The sequence below is a fragment of the Phacochoerus africanus genome, chromosome 2 (genome assembly GCF_016906955.1).
Source record: "Phacochoerus africanus isolate WHEZ1 chromosome 2, ROS_Pafr_v1, whole genome shotgun sequence".
In the NCBI taxonomy this organism is placed as follows: Eukaryota; Metazoa; Chordata; class Mammalia; order Artiodactyla; family Suidae; genus Phacochoerus; species Phacochoerus africanus.
The window spans coordinates 243,795,267-243,822,126 of NC_062545.1; the positions used below are offsets into that span (position 1 = coordinate 243,795,267).

Consider the following 26,860-nt stretch of genomic DNA (forward strand, 5'->3'; position numbering starts at 1 on the left):
AATGAAGGTTGGAGAGGGTGTGGAGAAAAGGCTCCTAAACTGTTGGTGGGAATGTAAATTGGTACAACTACTATAGACAACAGTACAGAGGTTCCTCAGAAAATTAAATATAGAACTACCATATGACCCAGTAATATCACTCCCAGACATATATCTGGACAAAACTATATTCAAAAAGATATGTGCACCCCAGTGTTGACTACAGAACTATTCACAATAGCCAAGACATGGAAACAATCTAAATGTCCATAGACAGAGGAACGGATTACGAAGATGTGGTACATATATATACACCAGAATACTACTCAGTGGCCATCGCAAGGCATAAATGGCCTCTGGGCTATGGAAAGAGGTTGCTCCTCAATATCTGTCTCTTGATTCTGTCTCTCTAACTGCCCTGACTTTCTCTTCCTTTTCCTCTACTCCTTTTCCACTTTGTCTGTTCCCTACCTTAAATACAACAAATGGAGATGTGAGGGGCTCAGAAGGAGAACTAAATTTTACTGCTAGATGAAGGTTATTCAAGCTACAAACTAAACACTGAGGTTTAAAAAAATATATCTAAGCTTAAATAGTTGGAAGCTACCTGATGTCGTGTGAACATCAGTCTGAGTTTAAACTTGCCTTTCTTACAATTTCCAACCTTTTTTGTGGGGAGGGGGTATCATGGGGGAGAAGATTCAAAGCTGTTGCATCCAGCTCAGACACGGAATCAAAAGGGCTGACTGAATGAAATCAGCCTGTTATATCCACTCTTGCTCTCTTTCCTTCTTTAATTCCAAGTTCTCATCCAGTTTACCTGAACCTTTCATCAAAGAAAGTCCCAGGAAGGGCATATAAAGAAGTGAGATAAAGATACAGCAGACAGCATTCCATGGGCTGCTACGAGGTGGAAGAGAGCGAGAGAGAGAGACATGCAAGCAGCAAACCTATAATTATGTACTGAGGTGGGTTTTCCTGACACTAAACTGACTAGGTAGGGGACAACTCCAAAAGAAGAATTCTCACCCACTTCTCAGGAATGAATACATGCACTGCCTTCCACAGGGAATGCTTTGAAAATACTCACTTGGAATGTTTTATGAAAATTACTGTCATTACAATTTTATATTATATAATTATATTGTTTGTTTCTTCATCCTCGATTCTTAAGCAGGGCTGATAAAAAAAGAAACTGTAACACAGCATTGACAAAAGTTCCCAAATGTATGACAATATACAAGATTTGTAGCTAAGATAGACAGATTTCACAACTAAATTCAGACATGTGTCACACCTCAATTCGAGCCTGCAAAATACTAGCAGCAACACATAGTCATTAAAGATTTTAAAAATTCAATGCCAGCAAAGGATGGCTCATTCATTTTGCCACATTAATTTCTTCCAAGACCCATGGGTTTTATCAATTCTTTCAGCATTTATTGCAAAGATTAGCTGGTCTTCCCTATTGTAGATACTGATGGGATTTATTCTGTTTCCTAACATTAAGCCATCATTGTGTTACTGGCATAAATTCTACTTGGTAATGGGAGAATATTCACAAAGGGCACATCTACTTTCCATAGTTCCCCATGGTAAGGCAGAAATGCTACTGTCCAGGAGACAGCAACTTATGAGAGAATGCAATTCAGGACCAACAAAATGGCTTCAACTGCCATCCCTGCACTTGGGAGGTTTCACTGCAAAATTGAAACAGCCATAGAGACAACTGGTGGGGTCAGTTTTTAAAAGCCATCAAGTGGCTCTAGGTACTCCACAAAATGCCAGTAAAAGTCTATTCAAGGAAATTCTTTTCATTTTTTTGGCTGCGCCCACAGATGTCAAAGTTCCCAGGCCCGGGATGGAACCTGTGTCACAGCGTCAACCCAAGCCACTGCCACGACAACACCACATCCTTAGCCCGCTGTGCCACAAGAGAACTCTGAGGAAATTCTTTTCAAATTCAATAATCATGCTGAAGGACATTTATCATAGTGAAAATTAACAAAAATTACAGTTAACAGTATCATAGTACACCTGTACAGTGCAGATTTCAAGCTTCTTCCATAAATATTTTCTCAGAATCTCTAAAAGAACCAGGCCCTCCTCTCTGCTCTTTTCTTAACCAAATTATTGGTTCGGTGACCTTTTAAACCAACTTTCTCTTTTGAAAAATTTCAAACTTACATAAAAGATGAAAAAGTAATATAATGAGAACCTGTACCCTCACCTGAATTTAACATTTTACTGCAGTTGGTCATCACATTCCTCTTTCCCTCTACACACACACACACACACACACACACACACTTTTTATGGCAGAAAGCAAGTTCAGTGTTTTTTATTTTGTTTTGTTTTTTTAAGTAACTTGCCCAACTATATCGACTTAGTTAAGTAGTAGGCTTCTGATACTAAAACAAAGGATTCTACCTTCATAGAGGGTTGGGCCACACAGTATAGAAACAATAACACAAACAATAATACCATATATAAGTAATTACATTTTTGTTTATACACTGACCCACTAGAGATTATTTAAACAGACTATTACATAATTTAAAACAAACATTTAAAGTCATTTTTATGCAGAAACTAGGTGAATTCTCAGTTTCTATGAGAAATCTTAATTTAAATTATTTTGACCTTCAAAATAATATAGTTACCTGGTAAAAGCTGCATACTCCTGGGGACAGTCTGGCTCCCTCTATTTACTATGTAACCTTGGTAAATCACTCAGCCTAAGACTTTCAGTGTCTTCATCTCTAAAATGATAATATACCCCAGCTCTCTGAAAGTCTGACGCTCATAACCACCTCAAAAATGTCATACCTACTCCTCCTCTGGTCAGTCTAAAACACCTCTTCCCCCATTTCCCTTAAAAATTCCTACTCTTCCTTCGGGTCTTATATCACTGTCTCAGAGGGGACTTCTCTATCCCCCTTGAATGAGTTAGACTCATTATCTCATAGCACCCAAAAATCTTCCCTCCATGAGCAACTGTGTATTGCTCTTGCCTTTCTGGGTGTGTCTGGCTCATTGCTATATCTAGAACCTCTCCCACTGTAATACAAAGAACAAGCATATTTTTTTTAAATGTTGAATAAATGAATAACACTATCTAACTCAAGAGGCTCTGGTGAAGATCAGTGAAATAATACATGGAAAAAGCATGCCCAACTCCAAGTAAGCACTACATAAACAGTAGTTTTTTCCCCAGAAACTTGACTGGAAACTTTTTACAGGACCTTTTCCAATAAATAACACTATTACTTTGAATGGAAATTCTGGCTGACACAGTGAGTTGGAAGCAAGATAGACAAACTTAAGTATCGGAAAGCAGGAAAGAGTAGGTTGCCACAATGTCAGACAGGTAATTAATAAGACAGACACATATGTTGGAAGGATGATATCTTCATTCTGAAGTCACCTTCTGCTTTTGCTAGGAAGCTTCATATAGATCTTCCACCTGACAGAATCTAATCCTGAAGCAGCCAAGTAGGTACACTTGGCTGGAAAGAACAGTCAGGAAATAAAGACCATATCAAGTAAAACTGTTTTTATTTGCATATAGCATAACTGTCTAAGTAGAAAATCCTATGAGATCTACTTAATAATTTTTAGAACTAATAAGTACCAATACACATGATCACTATACAAAAATCAGTTGTATTTCTTTAAACTAGCAACAAACAACCAGAAATTAAAATTTTAAAAATCAATACCATTTTTTTTTGGCCATGACCACAGCATGTAGAAGTTTCTGGGCCAGAGACATATCACAGCATTAACCAGAGCCACAGCAGTGACAATGTCAGGTCCTTAACCTGCTGAGCCATCAGGGAACTCCATCAATGCCATTTATAATAGCATCAAAAATAAGAAATACTTAGGAATAATAGATCTCACAAAAGATGTTTGAGAACTAAGGAAAAATAGGAATAGAAGACAAATCCAAAATAAGGGACATTTTACAAAATACCCAACTAAAACTCCTCAAAACTGTCAAGGTTGTGGGAAAAAAAAGGAAAGAATGAGAAATGAACAGATGGGCAGTAACTAAGAAGACCTGATGACTAAATGCAATGTCCTGGATCTTAGAACAGAAAAAGGAGATGAGTGGAACAATTGGAAAAAATCTGAATCAAATCTATAGTTTAGTTAATAGTAATATACTAGTGTTAGTTTCTTAGTTTCAACAAATGTACCATGGTAATGTAAAATGTCAACATTAAGATAAACTTGGTAAGGAGTACAAGGTAACTCTCTGTGTTACCTCTATAACTTTTCCATATCTCTACATTTGTTCCAAAAATTAAAAGTTGGGGTTTTTTCTGGCTGCACCCACGGCATGTGGAAGGTCCCAGGCCACACCAGTGACAATGCCAGATCCTTAACTTCTAGGCCACCAGGGAACTTCTAAAAGTTTATTTTGAAAGTATCACTAAAAACAGCAACAAAAAATAAATACATAGTGATAAGTCTGACAAAGACGTGAAAGCCTTGTAGCCTAAAATATTGACGAAAACTTCAAAACGCTGCTAAGAGAAACTGGAAAAACTAAATAAAAGGGGAGATATACAATGTTCATGTATTAGCAGATTCACTATTGTTAAAATGACAATTCTCCACAAAATGGCCTAAGGATTCAAAATAATCCCAGGTAAAACAACAACAACAAAATTACTAATAAATGGGCAAAGGACTCAAACAAATATTTCACCAAAGAAGATATACAAATGTCCAACAGGCATATGAAAAGATGCTCAACATTACTTAATAACTAGAGAAATGCAAATCAAAACCACAATGAGGTAGCACTTCCCACTCTTTAGGATGGCTATTATCACAAAAATAGTAAACAAGTGTTGGCAAGGATGTGGAGAAATTGGAACCCTTGTACACTGCTGGCAAGAATATAAAAATTGGTATAGCTGCTATGAAAAACAGTGTGTTGAAGAGATATCTGCCCTCTTATGTTCATAGCAGCATTAGGACACAGAAACATGTGTCCCTTGATGGATGAATGGATAAAGAAGTTCTGGGACAGCCATACAATGGAATATCATTCAGCCTCCAAATGGAAGGAAATTCTGTGACATGTCATAGCATGGATTTACCTTCAGGACATTATGCTAAGTGAAATAAGCTTGCCATAAAAAAGACAAATGCTGTCTGGTTCTGCTTATATGAAGTACCTACAGTTGTCAAATTCATAGCAACAGAAAGAACAGTGGTTGCCAGGGACTAAGGGGAGGGGGAAATAGGATCTGTTTAGTATTTCAGTTTTGCAAGATAAAGTTCTGAGGTATGTTGTATAGCAATGTGAATATACTTAATATTACTGAACTGTACAATTAAAAATGGTACATACTGTAAATTTTATGCTCTGTATATTTTACCACAATTCACTCAGAAGGGAGTAGAATGGGAGAAAAATACATGTAAATTACACACTTAAAAGAGAACTTGTATAAAGAGTTCTCAAAACACAATAAGAATATATTGTAAGAAACTAAAAAAGAAATTGTCACACCTGTTAATAATTTAACAGATACGTTAAATTAAACAGACTGACCATACCAAGTGCTGGCAAGAATATGGAACAACTAGAATACTCATATATTGCTGGTAGATATGTAAAATTATACAAATACTTGTATTTCACACCTAGGTATTTGCCCAGAATAAGTGAAAGCATATGTACAAAGAACTGTACCTGAAGCTTCATAGCAGCTTTATTTATAATAGCCCCCAAATGGCAACAACCCAAATGTCTGTTAATATGTGAATAGTTAATGAAATTATGGAATACATCCATATAATGGAATGCCATTTAATAATAAAAACAATAATACATGTAACCACCTTAAAATAACAATGCTGAGTCAAAAATAACACACAAAAACACGAAATGCATGATTCCACTTATCACAAAATCCTAGAAAATGCAAATGAATCTATATTAACAGAAAGTGGTTCCATGGTCCCCTGACGACTGATGGGGAGAGAGAGGGACCACAAAGGAGCACAAGCAAAATTTGGGAGATGACAGATATGCTGATATCTTGACTATGATAATGGTTTCATGGCTACATACATGTTCAAAACATTAAATTATGTAACTTAAGCTTGTGCAGCTTATTATTTGTCAATTATACTGCAATAAATACCTGCCAAATCCTACCGAGGGACAATCGGCCTAACAGGCCTTCCTCTCTAGACCACAGGATTCTCAGGATCCTTCCAGGTCAAAATCTCTACAATTCAACTGGCAGATAAGGGATTACCTAAAGTACAGGTTGTCATACAATCTCTAAAGAGAGTGGAAATATGAAGAAATCATCAATAAAGATTTCATAATGTTCCTTTTAAAAAGTGAAGAATTATACAGAAGGGAAAAAATATTTAGAGAATATACATAATGTCTTGGATTATAACTTTCATTAGCAAAAAACTAATTTTGTAGATTTCTCTGGTGGATCAAAAAAACATCTTAACTGAGGCTATTCACTCCCATTAAAAACAGAACTTGATTACTAGAAATGATGTCAGATTTATCTCTAATGTTAAGCTGTTTAGAAGTAGAATAAATTATATGTATGGTTCAACAATAGTTAATTGTTCTTCCCAATGACTGTAAGCTTGAGAGCAAAATTTCACATTTTACAGTCCCAATTCAGTGAAAGTAAGGACTGCTGTCTGTAATATCTAATTAAATACATAAAGAATAGAAAGACTTGAAATGAGAAACCCACACCAAAAACATGTTCTGTCAGTGAAAGGTGGGAGGAAAGATCCAGAAAGCAGTGTGGAAACAGTCCACACTGACAATCTTTTATTGCTCCCTTCATCCTATCTAGTTATGAATCTCAGCAGACAGAAATGTGGGGCATGGCTTGTAAGATTTTGAAATGCTCTACTGCTAACTGTTTCTGCCTAGCACAGAGCTATATCAGAAAATCCTCAAAATGTTGGTTGAATTGAACAGAAAAGAAGCAAGTAGGTCTGTGAAAGCATTTGGTCAGGAGATCTAGATTCTAAGTCTGCCGTGACTAGATATTAAGGCATATGATATTGATTAAGTCACTTTATTTCCATTCCATCAGGAGCAAAATGAAAAGTTACTGTACACACATACATACAAACACACACACATACATTCTACTTGTCAGGTATAAAGGACAGAATATTTGCAGAAAGGAAGTGTTCTGTATTCAGGCTAACTTACCAATAATTCAATGCAACAAGCTTTTAATGAGCAATCTTTGTCTCCCAGAAATTGTCAGATGCTTGAAATTCAAGATTAGTTTGGTCACCACTTAAAATGGAGTATTAAAAACAAAGAAAAGACAAAACAGTTCCTCTCTTTGAAGAACTGACATTACAACTGGTGAGACAACTAAGACACAAGGATGCAGAACTACAAAAGGCAATGAGTTTGGTACCATGAGTTAAGTTCAATGGTAACGGGAACACGGAGGAGACAAAACCACTGCAAACTCACCAGCTCAAGCTCGAGAAATCTGTCAAGTATATGGAAAATCATGAGGATTTTACAGAGAAAGCTCCACTGGGACAAACCAAGTCCAAGAGGCTGGGTTTTAAATGAGTCTAACCTAAGTTTCTCAACATTCTCAGTAACTATAATCAGTAACTACAGCAAATTACGTCTCAAAGATAGCCTAGACCGATTCTAGTAGAATTAAATAACTGAAACAGTGAAAAATCTGAGATTAATTTGAAATGAATACAAATGGTATTTTGCACGATTCTTAAACTAACAGAAATCCTTCTTTCCTAAAACTATATTTCAATTGTATTTACTGATTTTGATATTTGCTTGCCCCACTAAATTTTAATGAAAAAAATTTTTTTGAACTCCCTCACACAGACAAAATGGAAAGTAGTGTTGTAAGTACGTACAGATTAAATATTAATATTTTAACCTCACCAGAACATTTCTGGCTTGTTCTCTACTTAAAGGAGAGCTTTTTTTTTTTTAAGTGTGTGTGTGTGTGTGTGTCTTTGTGAGAAACTTTAGGACAGTTTCTTCCAGACTTCCGATTGAGGTACTTACAGTGCTGATCGCAATCAACTCTGGCAAACACTACTTGATTTTCATTTGGATATTCTTCCTTAATGACATTGGAGGCTTCTTCAAATATTGGGTGCAACATCTGGCTAAAACGACACCTGTGCACAAGAAGGATACCAATTAAAACTGAAAAGCAGAAATAATAAAATTTTATTTCCATTGTTATCCATTCATATTTAGGATATGTAAAATAAACAGCTTTTGAAACAATCACATTGTTAATTCAGGAATCCTGATGTCATTCATTAGCGATGAAAACAATTCTGAAATTAAGACTACTCTATTTCAAAGACTATGCAAATAATTTAAAGATGTTGAGCTTTTTCACTGAAAGAAAATGGCCAATATTATGGTACACAAAGCTAAGGATCTCTCACAGAGACAATGAAACAAGTCTGAAATAAGCCCTCTAAGATATATTTAGCTTGGGCTTGTAAACTACTGAGACTGAGGCATTTTCTATAAGAGAAATTAGCTTTCTCTAAATATATTTTTAGACTACAAAATCTTTAAAACAGGAAGTTTATTGTAAATATCATACTGATTCACCTGACAAATTCACTCAAATCTAATAGGCAAGTCAGCATACTAAATAAATAAGTATGGAAATGATATACATGGGGTATACTGAACTGTTTCCTCTCAAAATTTACCTCTGGTTAAAATGGGCTTTTGTATCTATAAACTATTAAAAATACTAAGTTCAGGAGAAAAAAATTTAAATTCCTAAATGAGACATCACAGCCATGTTTCCTTTACAGTTTTTGTTTTTTGCTTTTACTTTTAAAAAGGGGCACAAACCCCACAATATTCCAGAAACATAATACTTCTAATTCTGACTGCTCCTTAATCAGGCCAACCACTTCAAAAATATATTCTGTGGTTCATTAAAGGGACCTGATAAAAAAGAGAAGAATCAGAATCAGCATACAAGCAGCTGGGCTGGAATAGTTATTCTCATATGAAAGAGGTATCAAATATTTGTTAACAACAACAAAAAACCCCAAACAAACTGTAATTGCTACTGTTACTTCCAGAGCTCCTTTCTACCAAGAAATTCATTTAAATGAAGCTGGTGAACTCTTTAATCAGCATGGGATTAGGTCATACATATTAACTATAATTCAACAAAATATCATAAAGCCTATGAAAGGATAACAAACTTTATACTTCCTCCCTATTTCTTTTTGTATATAACTCTTCTAGCCCACTCACCTGACTTCCTAAGGAGATGTCCTAGAATATACCAAGGAGACACAATCTGTATCTTCAATCTCTTGCTTTCAAGTGGCTCTTTCATCTTTTAGCATTCTTAAATCTCTCCCATCTGGGATAGGTGGGTGGGGTCTGTGGACATCAGGGACCGTGTCTTACTTAACTACATATTCTAATAAGCATTTCAGTAGATGTCTGTTAAATGAATAAATCCATAGAATGGAGGAACTGGAGAGGCTAGGCCCATAGATTTGTGGGTTTTTATAGTCTGCTGAAGATAGGGTTCTAGAGGACCGGGGAGGCAAGGAGTAGGGATTGATTAATGGTTTCTGGAAGAGTTAGGATGTGTCTTAGTAAAGAATCAGTGGACAGGCAAGGTAAAAAAGATATTAAGAACTCCTTTCTGGATTGTCCAGGTTTCTTCCCAGTAAGCATATAAGCACAGATTCATCTTTAAAACAGGATGTTTTAATACCAAAAGGTGAAAGGGGAAGATAAAATAAAAATTCAATTGCAATACTACTATATCTTCATACATATGGAAAGCTACATTTATAAAAGTAACAAAACCAAAGCAAATAGATACATTGAAAGGGCCTAAAGGATCATTTGAATCCAATCTCCAAGCTAGTGTCTGAATCAACCCTTTACAAATCAACCAAATGAGTAAGTCTCTGCAGGGACAATTTAGGGGCACTTATTAGAATAACGTAGTAGGGAAAAAAATAAGCTTTGGAGTCAGAGATACCTGAGTTTAAACCCCAGTTCCACCACTTACTAGCCATATGACCTTTCTGAGCCTGAATTTCCTAAACCTAAAATGGAAATTATAATACCTACCTGCAAGGTAGTTCTGGGCATTAAATACAATGTATGTAAAGAGTCTGGCACAATAATAGCATCATTAAGTTCCTGCTATGGCTACTGTCCTCTAAGGTATATTTTTAGGCAGCTCTACTAAAGAATTCTTCCTTAAACTGTGCCACATCCATAACGTCCAGAGGGAACTCAGAATCCAGCCTTTGAGGCCACACAGTGTAAGTCTATGTCCTAAGCAAGTTACCTAAGTTTTGTCAGTTGAATAAAAGAGTATTAATTTATGAACAACTCCAGGTATTCTTTGGGCAATGTGTTTCTCAAATAATTGCAGTTAGTCCACATTTCCAATCGACTTTTGCAACAAGGTTGTTGGCATGTTCTCTTTCCTACAACACACAAAATCCCTCTGTCAAGATAACTGCATTCTAGTTTTAACTCTGCTGCAATCTAGTCAGGTGACCTTGGGAAAACATTTATTTCTCTGGATCTCAGTTTTTCTGTTTGTTTGTTTTTTTCTTTCTTTTTCAGCCACAACCATGGCATATGGAAGTTCCTGGCCAAGAATAGAATCTGAGCCACAGTTACAACTGATACCACAGCTGCAGCAATGCCAAACCTTAACCCACTGAGCCGCAGCAGGAACTCTTCAATTTTATTTTTAAAGTGGATTGAACTAGATAATCTTTGACCAAATTTTGTGGCTAATGTTACACATGGGTAATCCTAATTTACCTTGGAAAATGATATCTTTCATAGTATCATTTTATAAATGGTATTTTCTCTGTATATCTTCAACATTTTGCAGAAATTTTTCAAATACAGACACCATACATCATTCGTCCAGTAAATATTTATTATGTACTTATCTACAAGTATTGTGCAAAGTGCTTGGGGGGATTCATGTTGAAAAAAGATACGATAACTTCTCACAAAGCTAATAATATAATAGGGAGCCGCCAACTAAACCATAGTATACAAGTATTATGACTGGGTAAGTATGGGGTGTTATGAGAAGATATAAAAAGGATTCCTAATCTGAGTTGAGAGTAGGGGAGTCAGGATATTGATGTAGAAAGGTGACCTGGAGAAAGTGGTATCTAACCTAAGACTTAAAAGATGATTCAGACTTACTGAGGTAAACAGTGGGTAAAAGAGGAGAAATCCTATTCAGACAGAGAAAAAACCATGACTAAAGGTTTAGTGATGAAAGAGCATAGAATATTAAAGAAACTGAAAGACATTCGGTATAACTGGAACAGCAAGTGATATAGCTGTAGAGATAGAAAGGAACCAGCTTGTGAGAGGCCTCCTAGGCCAAGGTAAGGGACCAACTAAAGGTAATGAAAAACCAGCTAAGGGTTTCAAGATAAGAAATAAACTAATGCAATTTGCACTTTAGGATACACTATTCTGGCTTACTTTCTAGAAAACAGAATGGAAATACATTGGCCTAGAAGCACAAGCAATAAACCAGGAACTGTCCTATTTTAGACCACAGTACTGCAATTTACCTGAATTGCAGTACTGTGATCTGAAGTAGGACAGTGGCAACTAGTAGGTAGTAAGCCTAAAAGGGTCATATAAGAAACAGATTGTCTAGGAATAAGGATTATGTGAGTGTGTCTAACTTCTCTCCAGCTGAGGATCCCTTCTTCCTATCCCCATGCCACATTCTTTAATATCTGCCTTGTTTTAGATGCTGGGAATACTAAGTAAGACATCATCTCTGCCCAAAAATTTGTTTGCTAGGACACAAAGATGAAAGATAAAACAGTGGAGTAAGAAAAGAATGTGGTACATAGGGAACCATATGAACATACAAGACAGAAGCCAACTCAGACAGAGAAGGGAGTAAAGGCTTCCTACAAGTAGTAGTAGATGGTATATGTTAAACCATCTACTACCGTCAACATTATTTTTCCTTCTAAATGTGTCACACCCACACCCTCAACTCTATAAACACTGCCCTACTTCCTTAAGAAAAACAGAGAACTGCAATATGTACTCGTGTGTGTGTGTGTGTGTGTGTGTGAGAGAGAGATCTGAGTTTTTTACATTACCTGCTTTTATTTTAAAATGTGTGATAAAGGAATCGGGTATATATTTTCTCTCTTAAAACAAATGCTCACCAAATTAAGCTGCTTCATTTGTGAATGAACCTTAACTGATCTCGTGCATGGAATACCGTCTCATAAAAGAGGCTTCCCCACTCCTTTCTAGCAAAGAAAATTCACCTTTAGAAAGTAAAACAAACAAAAAAACCTAAATGATGCACCACCCCCAAATAATAATATATTTACTCACCAATCAGCATAAAAATTTACTAAAGCAACATCAGCATTGTCTGAAATTGAAAAACAAAACCAAACAATCTAAGTTACTTGTGTCTACATAATTAGGACATAATTAAAGATATGTTTTTCATCATTATCTTTTTCCATTGTTAAAGGCCCACTAAAAATGAACAATAAACAAGTTACCTCTCATTCAGAAACCCATAAATAGAGTCATGGGTGGCATATATAATTTGTGGGAGTTCCTATTCCTTTTCTCTATATCCTCCATCTTAATACCTCCACTGAATGTATATAAAAAACAAATGGAGAGTCAAACCCAGATCAGGCAATTAAGCTACTAAATAGCCTGCTTTCATAAAATGTGAAGTGGAGTGATCTGGATTTTAATAATCCATTTTTTGACCTTCCATGTTCATGAATAATTGAGAATTAGCCCTACAAATAAAATCCTATTTCAGAGAATAAACTTGAATAACTAAGCTATTTCTAAATCTCAGATGCCAACTAGTTCAACAAGTAATCTACAACAGTGTTGCATTAGATACACCTTTTCTGGTTCCTACCTGTTTCATAGTTATTTTGTTGCAAAAAATAACTCAGTATCATTTGCATATCCAGATATAAAGATGAGAAAGGTATATCTGTTCTTTAGCCTAAACCTAATACAGAGAAAGAAACTCCTTAAGTACTCAGTACTCACCAAAAAAGAAAAGAAAACCCACAAAAATATTTTAGAATTTGAAAGATGAAAGGAGTGAAGATGACATTTGAGTTTCAATTCTCTTTTTCCTTTTTTACCCTCAAAGCACTTTTTACCTACTTACTATTCATGCTACAGTACTGTGGTTCACAAACTAATCTCTGGGATCAGAAGTACCAGCATCACACCAGAACTTAGAGAAATGCAAATTCTTAGGCAGAGTCTAGCAATTTCTATCAGAAACTGAGGGAGGGTGGGGGTGGGGGAGGGTGGGGGCACAGGTCCAGGAGTACTGGAATTAAAAGTCCTCCACGGGATGCTGAGACAGGCTAAAGTTTATAGCACCATTTCTCTAAAGAAATCCCATAATGTGCAAATAGGCTTTTTAGCATTTAAAACCAGTTCCAAGAACATAAAACAATATATAATAGTCAGTGAATACTTCCTTTATGTCCTATTATTTTTAGTTTTGTTTAAACCAGTGGGTGAAATAAGTGCTTAAAAAAAAAAAAAGAAATGATTTACCCATACTACATTTTCTTAAATTTCCTAAGATGGGATTTTTCTATCAACCATATCTTCACCTTCCCTCTACTACTTTTAAAAACAAGAAATGTTTTCCCCCAAGTTAAGTGTATCTACAATCACAGTGTCAGCAAACAAACAAAACAGTTACTGAACTAAACTGAACCATTGACAATAAAAGAGTAGGTGATTTAGCTAAAAGCTAAAAATGACCAAAAAAATGTAGAGTGTGGTTCTAAGGTCATTATCATTTGATACTGACAATGGAAACTACTAAGCAACAAAATATTCTATGAATTAAGAGTGGTATTTATAACCTGGCAGAGAAATAAAACAAGACTAAAAGTTAACCTGTAACACAGGAAAGTAAACTTACACATTTAAAAAAAAAATTACTAAAAATTAAAATAAAAAATGCTTTGTTAATTCTGTATACCATAGAATGCTGGCTCCCCAATTGTTCCATAATTGAGATTTTATTTTACTTTTGTATATAAACTAACTCTTCACAGAGAAGAAAAAATACTTAAAAAATATCAAGATACTTACTTAAAATGTCATCTATATTCTCTGTATCAAGACTTGTAATTTCAGGTGTTACAGGAGTAAAAACCCAAGTTACCTGGAAATTTAAAAAATGGAAAATTAATAAATGTTTCCAAAAAGGCAAACAATGCTGAGAGTCTAAAAAGAAAAAGAAAATTTATAAATTAAGTTCGTTCCATAATTACAAAATTATCAATTGGTTTTAATCTTTATTATCCATTCTAACCCTTTGCAAGATCAATTAAAGGAAAAGTACAACTTATCAAGTCTGGAAAGTGGTCTGAAAGATTTCCTACACTACTAAACACTTAAAAGAGATATCTTTCAAACAATTTTAAAAGTTGAAAATGTACTTACTCTTGGAGTTCCCGTCATGGCTCAGGGGAAATGAATCTGACTAGCTTCCCTGAGGTTCGATCCTGGCCTAGCTCAGTGGGTTAATGATCCAGTGTTGCTGTGAACTGCGGTGTAGGTCTCAGACAAGGCTTAGATCTGCTGTTGCTGTGGCTGTGATGTAGGTCTGCCGCTACTACTTTGATTCAACCCCCAGCCTGGGAATATGCTACAGGTGTGGCCCTAAAATGACAAAAAGAAAGAAAAAAAAAGATAAAGAAAATGTACTCACTCTTTCAGATTAACATTCATCAACACCTTTTCTCTAGTGCCACAGGAAAAATTTTGCCAGACTATTAACAGTGCTGAAAGTATATAAAACCAACGCTAAGCTTGCTGATTCTATCCCACCATGTCTCTAAGACAGAACAATATAATGAAAAGAATTCAAGAAAGAGGAATTCCCATTGTGGCTCAGGGTTTAACAAAACTGACTAGCATCTATGAGGACCTGGGTTCAATCCCTGGCCTCACTCAGTGGGTTAAGGATCCAGCGTTGCTCTGAGCTGTGATGTAGGTGGAAGACATGGCTTGGATCCTGCACTGCTGTCGCTCTGGCGTAGGGGGGGCGGCTATAGCTCTGATTGGAGCCCTAGCCTGGGAGCCTCCATGTGCCGGGGTATGGCCCTAAAAAGACAAAAAAGAAAAAGAAAAAAGAATTCAAGAAAGACTTCTCAAATTGTTTGTTTTTGGGTTTTTTAGTATTTTCTAGGGCTGAATTCATGGCATATGGAGGTTCCCAGGCTAGGGGTCGAATCCGAGCTGTAGCCGACCGGCTACGCCAGAGCCACAGCAACACAGGATCTGAGCTGCGTCTGCGACTTACACCACAGCTCACGGCAACGCTGGATCCTTAACCCACTGAGCAAGGCCCAGGATCGAACCCGAAACCTCATGGTTCCTAGTTGGATTCGTTAACCGCTGAGCCACGACGGGAACTCCAACTTTTCAAATTGTGAACCAAAAGTTCTTCTTGCCTATTCTTCACTTACAGGTGATAACAGTGTGTTACGTGAAAGGCTATTAAAAAGAGATTAAGAATGCTTTCAGTCGACTCTAACATGTCTAAAACACAAAATTCAAGTTTATAAAAGAAATTTTCAGCTTGCCATATGCAAAACAAGAAAAGACACAATTTTAAACTAAACTACCAACTGTTTACTTATTTTTAAAAGTAATACCTAGTATATTTTATTTTTAGGTTTCGCCTTTAATACATTATGTGTTTTGATGCCTGGACAGTTTTTTGTTCAATCCAGTTTGTGTATGGAAATCCATTCACTGAACCACTGCTTTTTATTAGGTGACAACATTAGGCCCTACTCAAGGTAGTGAAGACACCCCTCTGTTCACCCATTTCATGGACACTTTTGACGCTGTAACAGTTACAACTCAAAATTGTGTAACTCACCGCCAATTAAATTTCTGAATAGTATAGAGACATGCCAAAGCTGGTAGGTAAATAAGCCCAGCTAATTACTTGGAATAGTTCTATAAATTCATTCTTTTCTTAAAGAAAAAAAAGCTTATGAATAGTAAGTCTTATTTTCAAGTTACCCTAATAGTGTAGCCAATAGCTGACTTCATTTCTGTTAGTAACCAGTAACTTACACTCTTCCAAAAGTAGGCTAGGAGTTCCCATCATGGCTCAGCAGAAATGAATCTGACGAGCATCCATGAGGACGCAGGTTCGATCCTGGGCCTTGTTCAGCGGGTTAAGGATCCAGCATTGCTGTGAGCTATGGTGTAGGTCACAGACGCAGCTCGGATGCTGAGCTGCTGTGGTGTAGGCCAGCAGCTACAGCTCCAATTCAACCCCTAGCCTGGGAATTCCAATATGCTGCAGGTATGGCCCTAAGAAGCCAAAAAAATAAAATAAATAATAATAATGTAGGCTAGATAATTTAAAATCCTTGTATACTTTACTTAGGTAACAAATTTAATTATTTTCAACAACTCAAATATCAATTGGAGAGATCACACTTCCCTTACTAGTCATTATTTACTATCCATATTTCAATTAACAGATCCTTCACACATCAGTGTATGACCAGCTCTAGATAGCTATGTAACCTGTTAAAAGATAAACTGAAGCGTATTAAAATGTTTAAGTGTTTATTTGAGCAGAAATCAATTTGAATCACACAGCATCCAATCTGGCAGTCAGAAGGCAGCACCGAGGAGCTGTACAAAATGAAAAATTTTTACAGGCTGAGGGGAGCAGGAACAAGGAAGTTATACTAGGCAAAAAAGTGGGTTGTTACTGAAAAGTTAATTTCCTTTAGAGGATGTCAGGGGTCTGACAGATGACCTAACAAGGGGTGATCAGATCATCCTGACTGACTGGTTTAGATTCCATTTCTGGAAGAGCCAAAACTGTAATTAAGTTAAGCCTCAACTTGGTGAAATGGGGTTTAGCATAAGCACCTCCATTTTGGGCCTACTACCTTGTTTTTAACAATTATATTGATACAGCAAGATTTTGGAGAGGATTGTGTGTTGAAGAAAAATTCAAGACAATGACATGAAAGTGTTATCATAAAGCAATGAAGTTGGTCATTATCAAAGACAAGTCACTGAATAACGTGACAGTCATTTACAGTGTCTGCTAGGTACCAAGGGCACAAATGCATAAGGCAGGGCATGTTCCATTTCAAGGAGCTCTCAAACTAGTGGTGGTGTTAAGGAGGGGAGGAAAAAAACGTGATAAATACGGATAAGATCATGGTCTTCTGCTGTATAATCCAAGGAAGCCCCTTTCTGAAGAGTTAGTTATTGCCTATCAAAATGTGTTTACTGAGAAGTATATTCTAAATTTAATTGCTTTTTATATGCTGAGAAAAATGAGGCAAGATCAATTTGGCTGTATTAAATAGATAACTATTATATAAGAAACACTGTCCTAATAAGCATGCCACTAGTAAGACAGCTGTGTTTAAGGGGCCCAAAGCAAGAACACTGTCTCTGACCCAATAATCTCTCCTCCCTGAAGGCTGTAAAGGAGGCATTAACATTTCTATTAATATGCAGTATGAAGGGAAAGACAGGTTGTTTATTTGAATTGTTAGCAAGCTCCACTAGTCTGACAAATTGTTTCTTTTCATGTCAGCCCTCGGCAGAAACAAGATCCTCCTGAGGAAAACATCTTTATACGTCAAATGCTATAGTGCTTTAGTAAAATAAAGACAAGTAGCTCTAAACCAAGAAGGGAGGAGGGGACCTCTTTAATTTTTTAATTTAGACTTGTAATTTTAAATTTTTTCTTTAAGAAACGACAAAAACCTACACAGAAATTTTGAACAGAAGATAGTCATAGAAAATTTAGCCTCTAATGATGGAATATTTAGAAAACATATGTAAACATGTAAACATAAACTTATGAAATATTTTACAAATTGGTCATTCTCTTCAGTTCATTAGCTCATTTTCCTGCCAAGAAAACTGAGAAGCATCTCCAATCATCTTCCATAATTCACTAGATGATTCCTTCCCCATGCATTTATTGTACCAAATATTAATTATTTTAGTCTGAGATATGTTTACTGATATCATCTTACATAAAAGCATAAAAGGTACATCAGCGAAAAGGTGAATACTGCATTTAAATTCATTTAAAAAAAAAAGTGAAAGGGTAGCTTAAAAAAATTTTTTTTAACAATTGCACCTGTTTGGCCCGGGGTCAAATTGGAGCTGTAGCTGGGGCCTATGCCACAGTCACAACACTGGATCCAAGCCATATCTGTGGCCTATGCCACAGCGTTCAGCAATGCTAGATCCTTAACCCACTGAATGAGGCTAGGGCTCAAACCTGCATCCTCATGGAGACAACATGGTCTTTAACCCTCTGAGCCACAACCGGAACTCCTTTTTAAAATTTTTTAATATATCTTTTATTGAAGTGTAGTAGATTTACCATGTGTTAATATATGCTGTATAGCAAAGTGATTCAGTTATACATACATATACACCTTTTTAAATATTCTTTTCTACTATGGCTTATCATAGGGTATTAAATATAACTCTCTGTGCTACAGAGCAGGATCTTTTGTTGTCTATGTATAACAGTTTACAACTGCTAACCCCAAACTTCCACTCCATCCTCCCTGCAACCTCTCCCCACCTTGGCAACCAAAAGTCTGTTCTCTATATACATGAATCTGTTTCTGTTTCATAGATAAGTTCATTTGTGTCATATTTTAGATTCCACACATTGGTGATATCATTAGTATTTGACTCTCTCTTTCTGACTTACTTTCACTTAGTATGATTATCTTTAGTTCCATCCATGCTGCTGCAGGTGGCATTGTTGTGTTCTTTTTTATGGCTGAGTAATATTCCATTGTATATACATACCACATATTTTTATCCATTCATCTCTTGATGGACATTTAGGTTGTTTCCTAATTTCTTGGTTATTGTAAATAGTGCTGCTATGAACACAGGGCTTCATGTATCTTTTTGAATTAGAGTTTTCTCTGGATATATGCCTAGAAATGGGATTTCTAGATCATGTGGCAATTCTATTTTTAGTTTTCTGAAGGACCTCCATATTTTCCACAGAGGCTGCACTGACTTATATTCCCACTAAGGCATAAAAAGGTTCCCTTTCTCCTCTCTAGCAGCTGTTATCTGTAAACTTTTTAATGAGGGTCATTCTGACCAGGATGAGGTGCTACCTCATTGTGGTTTGACCTGTATTTCTCTAATAATAAGCCATGTTGAATATCTTTACATGTACCTATTGGCTATCTGCAGTGAAAGGCTAGTTTTAACTAGGAGCTTCATGAGACCCACAGACATAGAGAACAAATCAATAGTTACCAGTTAGGGGGCCCAATATAGAGGTCAGGGAGTGAGAGGTATAAACTACTGGGTGTAAGCTAAGCTTAAGGGTGTCCTGTACAACACATGGAATATAGCCAATATTTTGTAAGTACTGGACATGGAAAGCAACCTTTTAAAACTGCATAGAATTTTTTTAATTTAATAAACAAATAAATAGCTTCTCTAGCAAGTAAAGAATATTTTCTTCCATTAGATGGTTTTTAAGCATTGAGATGTCTTTGGGAACTTAAAAAGCTTTCCTTTCCTTTAATTTCCCTGTACCATCCATGATCACCTAATGGGCTAGTGATAACAGTGCACTAGCTGTATTTCCATAGCATTTTTAAAGCCATCCAGTAGTCAGGTGCTTTTCCAAAATATGCCCCTACAATTTTTCTGCTTCCTTCTCCTTGCATACATGGTCTCCTCTACCTGGAGTATCCTTTTCTCCACTACTGCATAAATAATCCTTCAAGGAATGATCTCTCTTACAAGATGCTTTGTCTGTTTTCTTGGTAGAAAATTACTTTTTTGTTGTTGTTGTTGCTATTTCTTGGGCCGCTCCCGCGGCACATGGAGGTTCCCAGGCTAGGGGTCTAATCGGAGCTGTAGCCACCGGCCTACGCCAGAGCCACAGCAACGCGGGATCCGAGCCGCGTCTGCAACCTACACCACAGCTCACGGCAACGCCGGATCGTCAACCCACTGAGCAAGGGCAGGGATCGAACCCGCAACCTCATGGTTCCTAGTCGGATTCGTTAACCACTGCGCCATGACGGGAACTCCGAAAATTACTTTTCTTTCCCAAAAGCCCAACCTACTCCATGGGGATAGAAAAATGAAAAATATAATTTAGAGAAATGGGGATTATTGCAAAATTAAAATTCTCTGTAGATTAGCTATCAATTTGAGACAAGATATAATGAAAAGTGAGTTACATGATAAAACAAAGTATTTTAGAAATAAATCTTGGCAAGATTTCTTTATTACACACTCTCAATGGTAGGTCAAACTCTGTTATAATATTAACATATAAACATGCTAAAATACTAACACATACAAAATTCTCTGGCACTCATCACTAAGTCCTGGTGCTATTCATCTTTCAAAAAAAAAAAAACATTAACTGAACAATATATGTACCCAACAGGATCTTCTTCAGAAGTATGAACTAACATCAATAATAACACATATTAGATGAATTATTCAAGCTCTCAGCACAATTTTTTAAACAAATAAACACATTTTCCTAGAATATTAAGACCACTAGAGTGGTTACCACTCAAATATACTCTTAATGGGGATTACTATGACACTCTCTGAATCAGTATCTCCCTTCAATCCAATGTGCCCAAGGAGTCCAAACTAATCTTCTTGAATGCTGCTTTACATATACCCATTCGTCTACCCCACAAAAACTCCAAGTTGTTTTTTTGTTTGTTTGTTTTTTATTGTCTACATCATAAAAGCCTAACTCTTAGCCTGCATTTAGGACCATTCACAAACTAGCCCACACTTGCCTTCCTAAATCACACTGCACTGTTCTCCATTCACATTCTATACTCCAAGTAATATAAACGATAGTTAGAGTGACTATACATTCTAGTTGGCCATACACTCTAGCTTGCTTGAGAGAAACCCAGCTTATGCCTGTTGCCCTGGAATATTATTAACAGCAACCATCTCCTTCAAAAGGGTACCGGTTTGGACAATAAGTTATATTTATGTTCACCCTATTTATAGGAGACTCTTGGCCACTGAGAGGAACTGTAACAAGCTCTTCAAAAATCCTAAATTATGAATAAGCCTATAATGTCCTCCCATATAACATGCAGGAAGACGAGAATGGAATGAGAATGAAGAGAAGGAGAGAAGAATAAAGATGGACCAAGGTAAGCTATATCAATCACTAGCCTCATCAATGACTTGAAATATTAGGCTTTTAACAAGGGAATAAAATCAGTAACTCAGAAAAATTATTATATGACCCTTCAAGAATCACTCTCAAATTGTCCAAATCTGCTAAGTTATAAAGTCAAGAATGCGAAGGGGAGTTCCCGTCGTGGCGCGGTGGTTAACGAATCCGACTAGGAACCATGAGGTTGCGGGTTCGGTCCCTGCCCTTGCTCAGTGGGTTAACGATCCGGCGTTGCCGTGAGCTGTCGTGTAGGCTGCAGACGCTGCTTGGATCCTGCGTTGCTGTGGCTCTGGCGTAGGCCGGTGGCTACAGCTCCGATTTGACCCCTAGCCTGGGAACCTCCATATGCCGCGGGAGCGGCCCAAAGAAATAGCAAAAAGACAAAAAAAAAAAAAGAATGCGAAAGGTCTTCAGTATTGGCAATTCCTAAAATGTGTCATAATGGTCTCTTGCTTTCATAGTTTGCTCATGCAATTTCCTCTGCTTGAAACAACTAGGAAAACCCATCTAGTTTTTTTTTTTAATTTATTACTCAATGAATTTATTACATTTACAGTTGTACAATGATGATCAAAATCCAATTTTATAGGATTTCCATCCTACAACCCCAGCACATCGCCCCACCCCCCAAACTGTCTCCTTTGGAAATCATAGGTTTCTCAAAGTCTGTGAGTCAGTATCTGTTCTACAAAGAAGTTCATTCTGTCCTTTTTTCAGATTCCACATGTCAGTGAAAGCATTTGATGTTGCTGTCTCATTGTATGGCTGACTTCACTTAGCATGATAATTTCTAGGTCCATCCATGTTGCTAAAAATGCCAGTATTTTGTTCTTTTTAATGGCTGAGTAATATTCCATTGTGTATATGTACCACCTCTTCTTGATCCACTCCTCTGTTGATGGACATTGAGGTTGTTTCCATGTCTTGGCTATCGAAAAGAGTGCTGCAATGAACATTGGAGTACATGTGTCTTTTTGAGTCATGGTTTTCTCTGGATAGATGCCCAGAAGTGGGACTGCTGGATCAAATGGTAGTTCTATTTCTAGTTTTCTGAGGACTCTCCATACTGTTTTCCACAGTGGTTGCACCAATTTACAATCCCACCAACAGTGTACTAGGGTTCCTTTTTCTCCACACCCTCTCCAGCACTTATTGTTTGTAGACTTTTTGATGATGGCCATTCTGGCTGGTGTAAGGTGGTACCTCATAGTGGTTTTGATTTGCATTTGTCTAATAATTAGTGATGTTGAACATCTTTTCATGTGTTTTTTAGCCATCTGTATGTCTTCTTTGGAAAATCGTCTGTTTAGATCTTCTGCCCATTTTTTGGATGGGGTTGTTTGTTTTTTTGGTATTGAGTGGTAGGAGGTGTTTATAAATTTTGGAGATTAATCCCTTGTCAGTTGATTCATTTGCAAAGATTTTCTCCCATTCCGTGAGTTGTCTTTTCGTTTTGTTTAGGGTTTCCGTTGCTATGCAGAAACTTTTAATTAGGTCCCATTTGTTTATTTGTTTTTACTGTCATTACTCTAAGAGGTGGATCTGAGAAGATGTTGCTGTCCTTTATGTCAGAGAGAGTTTGGCCTATGTTTTCCTGTAAGAGTTTGACAGTGTCTGGTCTTATAGCTAGGTCTTTAATCCATTTTGAGTTTATTTTTGTGTATGGTGTTAGGGAGTGTTCTAATTTCATTCTTTTACATGTGGCTGTCCAGTTTTCCCAGCACCACTTATTGAACAGGCTGTCTTTTCTCCATTGTATAGTCTTGCCTCCTTTGTCATAGATCAGGTGGCTGTAGGTGCATGAAAAACCCATCTAGTTTTGAAGACCCAATTCAAATTCTATCTTTTCTGTGAAGCCTTCCTGATGGTCCCAGGCAATAGTGATTAATTTCTCTTTCCCCTGAACCTCTAGAACACTTTCTCAGGGTGTTAACATACAACTTTTCACATAGATGATTTCTGTTATCTTAGCTCCTGCAGGAGGCTGAGTGCCTTGAAAGTAGAGAGTTTACCTTATTCAATCTGTACTCAACATATCACTTACCACAGTGCCCTCCTGGTACACAACAAGGACTCAAATATGTACTAAGTGAATGAATGGGTAGATTATGTTAATACACTAAGAATTTAGAGGGAGGGTGTTGCAAGTGAAAAAAGGGAGATGGGGGTCCAGAAATGGGAAGCGTCAACAAATATTTTTAACATGTTTAGGAAAATAAGATTTTCAAATAGGAATGAGGTCTATATTAAAAAAATTTTTTTTAATAATGTCATGGTGAAAAGCACAATACTAGGTGATGATTCACAGACTCAGATTTAGAAGGAATCTCAGAAGTGATCTTGATCTTCCCATCCACTGCAGAAACCCCGTTGTATTACTGTTTAAGAGCTGTCATGAACCCCTAGTAATACCTTCTTCCAGTTTCTCCAGCTGTTCCCTAGCATGGCTTCCAGGCACTTTAGCACACAGAGTACCCTCACTTTAAAATGACTATGTTAGGAGTTTCTGTTGTGGCTCATCAGGTTAAAAACCCATCATAGTGTCTGTGAGGATACAGGTTTGACTCTGGCCTGGCTCAGTACGTTAAGGATCTGGTGTTGCTGCAAGTTGAGGCATAAGTCACAGATGCCATGTGGAACCACTGTTGCCATGGCTATGGCATGGGCCTGCAGCTGCAATTCCGATTTGACCCCTAGCCTGGGAACATCCATATGCTGAAAGTGCAGCTGTAAAAAGAAAACAAACAAACAAAAAACATACACAAAAAATAAGATAAAAAATAAAATAGCTGTGTTACATTAGTGGATTAAAAATCCAATACATCTTGTATTGTCCAATTTTAAAGTTGTTAATTCAGTCATGAAAATAAAAGATTTGGGACTTTCAGAACCAGAAGCTAATAAAGTATCAAGCAGAAGAGGTTATTAAATATTTTTTCTGTTAGCAAGATTTATAATCACAAAGCATTTCCATGCCTTGCTTTAGGTATTTTATTAGAATATCCAAGCAAATGAGTTTAGAAAACAGAAAATATTTCCAGAGAATCTATTTTAAAGCTCAATAGCAGAGTTCCCTAGTGACCTAGTGGTTAAGGATCCAGCATTGTCACTGCTGTGTCTTGGGTCCTGGCCTAGGAACTTCCATACGCTGTGAGAGCTGCCAAAAAATTATAAAATAAAAAAGTAAGCTCAATACTTTAAAACCTTGCATTCAAACAGTGGTCTCTGAACAAGCAGCACTGGCATCACCTGGGAGTTTTTAAGAAACGTAGAATATCAGACCCTGCCCCAGATCTTTGAAACAGAACCTCCATTTTGACAAGATTCCCCAAGTGATTCCTCTGCACATTCAAGTTTAAGAAGCACTGCCTTAGAGAACAAAACTTTTGAACCTACAAACAAGTATGCAATTTTTTTTTTTTTTTTTTTTTGTCTTTTGCCCTTTCTAGGGCTGCTCCTGCAGTATATGGAGGTTCCCAGGCTAGGGGTCCAATTGGAGCTGTAGCCGCCAGCCTACACCAGAGCCACAGCAATGCGGGATCCAAGCCACATCTGCAACCTAAACCACAGCTCACGGCTATGCCGGATCCTTAACCCACTGAGCAAGGTCAGGGATCGAACCCGCAATATCATGGTTCCTAGTCAGATTTGTTAACCACTGCACCACGATGGAAACTCCAAGTATGTAAATTCATTTTAAACTTTGTACAGTGTTTTTAGTTCTCAAATATGAACACAAGAACAAGTAAGACTCATTCATGAGAATTCTGTATTGACATACAAATTAGTGATTTTAGAAAAATGAGAATCTAAAATCACATTAGAAATCTATATCAATGCTAATTTTTAAAAGTATACTGCCTTCTGCCTGAATACATATTTCTACATGAAAATTATTAGCATAAAATAGAAGCCTCAATAGAGGACTTTCCTTCCCTATGGCATTACTGTTTTCAACTGCCATTACATCTGCTAGGCATTCTGCAGTAATAGTTTATAGTGTATTTTTGCTAAATCTTTCACTTACCTGCCCTTCACAAACTATGTCTCTCCTATAACAAGAAATAAGTAATATACCAGGCAACAACTCCCTTCCATTTCTAATCCAGATTGACAAATCAGCCTCCCATCTGAAGTCCCAATGCCATGGTATCCAGACTGCTTCTCCTCCCTGGAGCCACTTCTCCTCGCACTCTCAGTTTCACATCAAGCTGGCAGGCAACAGAAGCACAGAGGTTTGCAGTTAGCTGCATGGAGCTAGGAGATAGGAAGGTCCCCAGAGGAAAGAAGCTGAGGCTGACAGGCACTATAAGAGCCTTAAAGCTGAGTATCAATCAAGGCATATCTCACTGTTAGTATTCCCAGAAGCATTATAATGAACTAGAAGTTCAAAGAGAGGGGAAAAATAGGACTAAGTATAGAATAACACTGAAAAGCAACTTTAACCCTTAAACTTCCCAGTGATACAAGATTCCCATAATGCTAGTTCAACCCATTTTGGACAAGTCCAAACCAATCTGCTCTTGTAAAGAAACACTGTAACAGTCACAATTCTCTTCATTAAATAAGTCAAAATATGGTAGGTGTAGACATGTCTGGGAAAAATTCTATGCCAAAAATAATTCAAATTTAAATAACATAATCCCTAAAATCAAATTCTGCCACTAAAAAAAAAGTTGTTATAATTTATACTTTTTTTACATATTTGTTGTTTGATCATGCATAGATATTTATTAAAAATTGACATCATCTGTGTTTTGTTCTTTACTGTATCCTAAATGGTATGACCAATTTACCTGGAATAGGCAATGCACTTCTCTGACCTTCAGGGAAGAATGCTCTTATTATAATAAGCTTGTATAGAACTGGGAATGAGCTTCTCAATGTATGGAAAGGATTTTTCTCTTAAAACTGCCACACACTGCCTTTTTAAAATCCAGGCTGCTAGCAATTAAAGTACTAACAAAGTGTAGGAACTAGGAAAAAATTGGAGATGACAACAGTTTCCTTCTTTTTCTGTGCACACTCTGGGACCCAGGGTTAAGGGTGTGGTGGATTTATGAGACAATGTTCCATTCATCACTATCTCCTGATTAGTATCTAGCACGGGATGTTTTTAAGTAACAGTCCAGAACAAATAACCATACATATAGGCCAAAAGAAAATTATGACTGCCCTCCTTGTGCTACATGTACTTCTTTCCCAGGATGCTTGAAGAAAGTTCCCTTAAGAGCTCTCACAAATCTTTCACCGAGTTATCTCTTAAATGCTAGGCACTGTACTAGGCACTGGGGAAAGAGGGAAGGGATAATGTTATAGAGATTTATACGACATCTGGCAAGATCCTCAAATTTAATTTCACTTTCATATTTAAAAGAGAGAAAAGATTCTCTTAAATATTTTCATTTAAGAGTCAACATAATTCCTACAAAATCATTATCTATTCTCAAAAAAACAACTGCTGGGCACTGACCAAGGAGAATTATACAGTATGCAATACTCCCTTTTTGCCTAGGCTTTCAAGAAGTCTTCAGTTAATCTTGATGTGG

The 26,860-nt window shown here is 36.8% G+C and overlaps 1 protein-coding gene across 2 annotated transcripts in view; it reads right to left on the minus strand.

The window, feature by feature from the left end:
* ERP44 (endoplasmic reticulum protein 44) overlaps positions 1 to 26,860 on the minus strand; it is a 105,687-nt gene that overhangs the window by 50,357 nt on the left and 28,470 nt on the right. The window contains exons 2-4 of one of the 2 annotated variants that reach the window (XM_047768039.1): positions 14,180 to 14,252; positions 12,413 to 12,452; positions 8,057 to 8,172 (exon numbers count right to left, since the gene is read on the minus strand). In XM_047768039.1, coding sequence (XP_047623995.1) covers positions 8,057 to 8,172; positions 12,413 to 12,452; positions 14,180 to 14,252 — 229 coding nt within the window. Of the gene's footprint in view, positions 1 to 8,056; positions 8,173 to 9,289; positions 9,311 to 12,412; positions 12,453 to 14,179; positions 14,253 to 26,860 lie in introns of those variants that run through there. The other variant, XM_047768040.1, reaches the window with a different exon arrangement.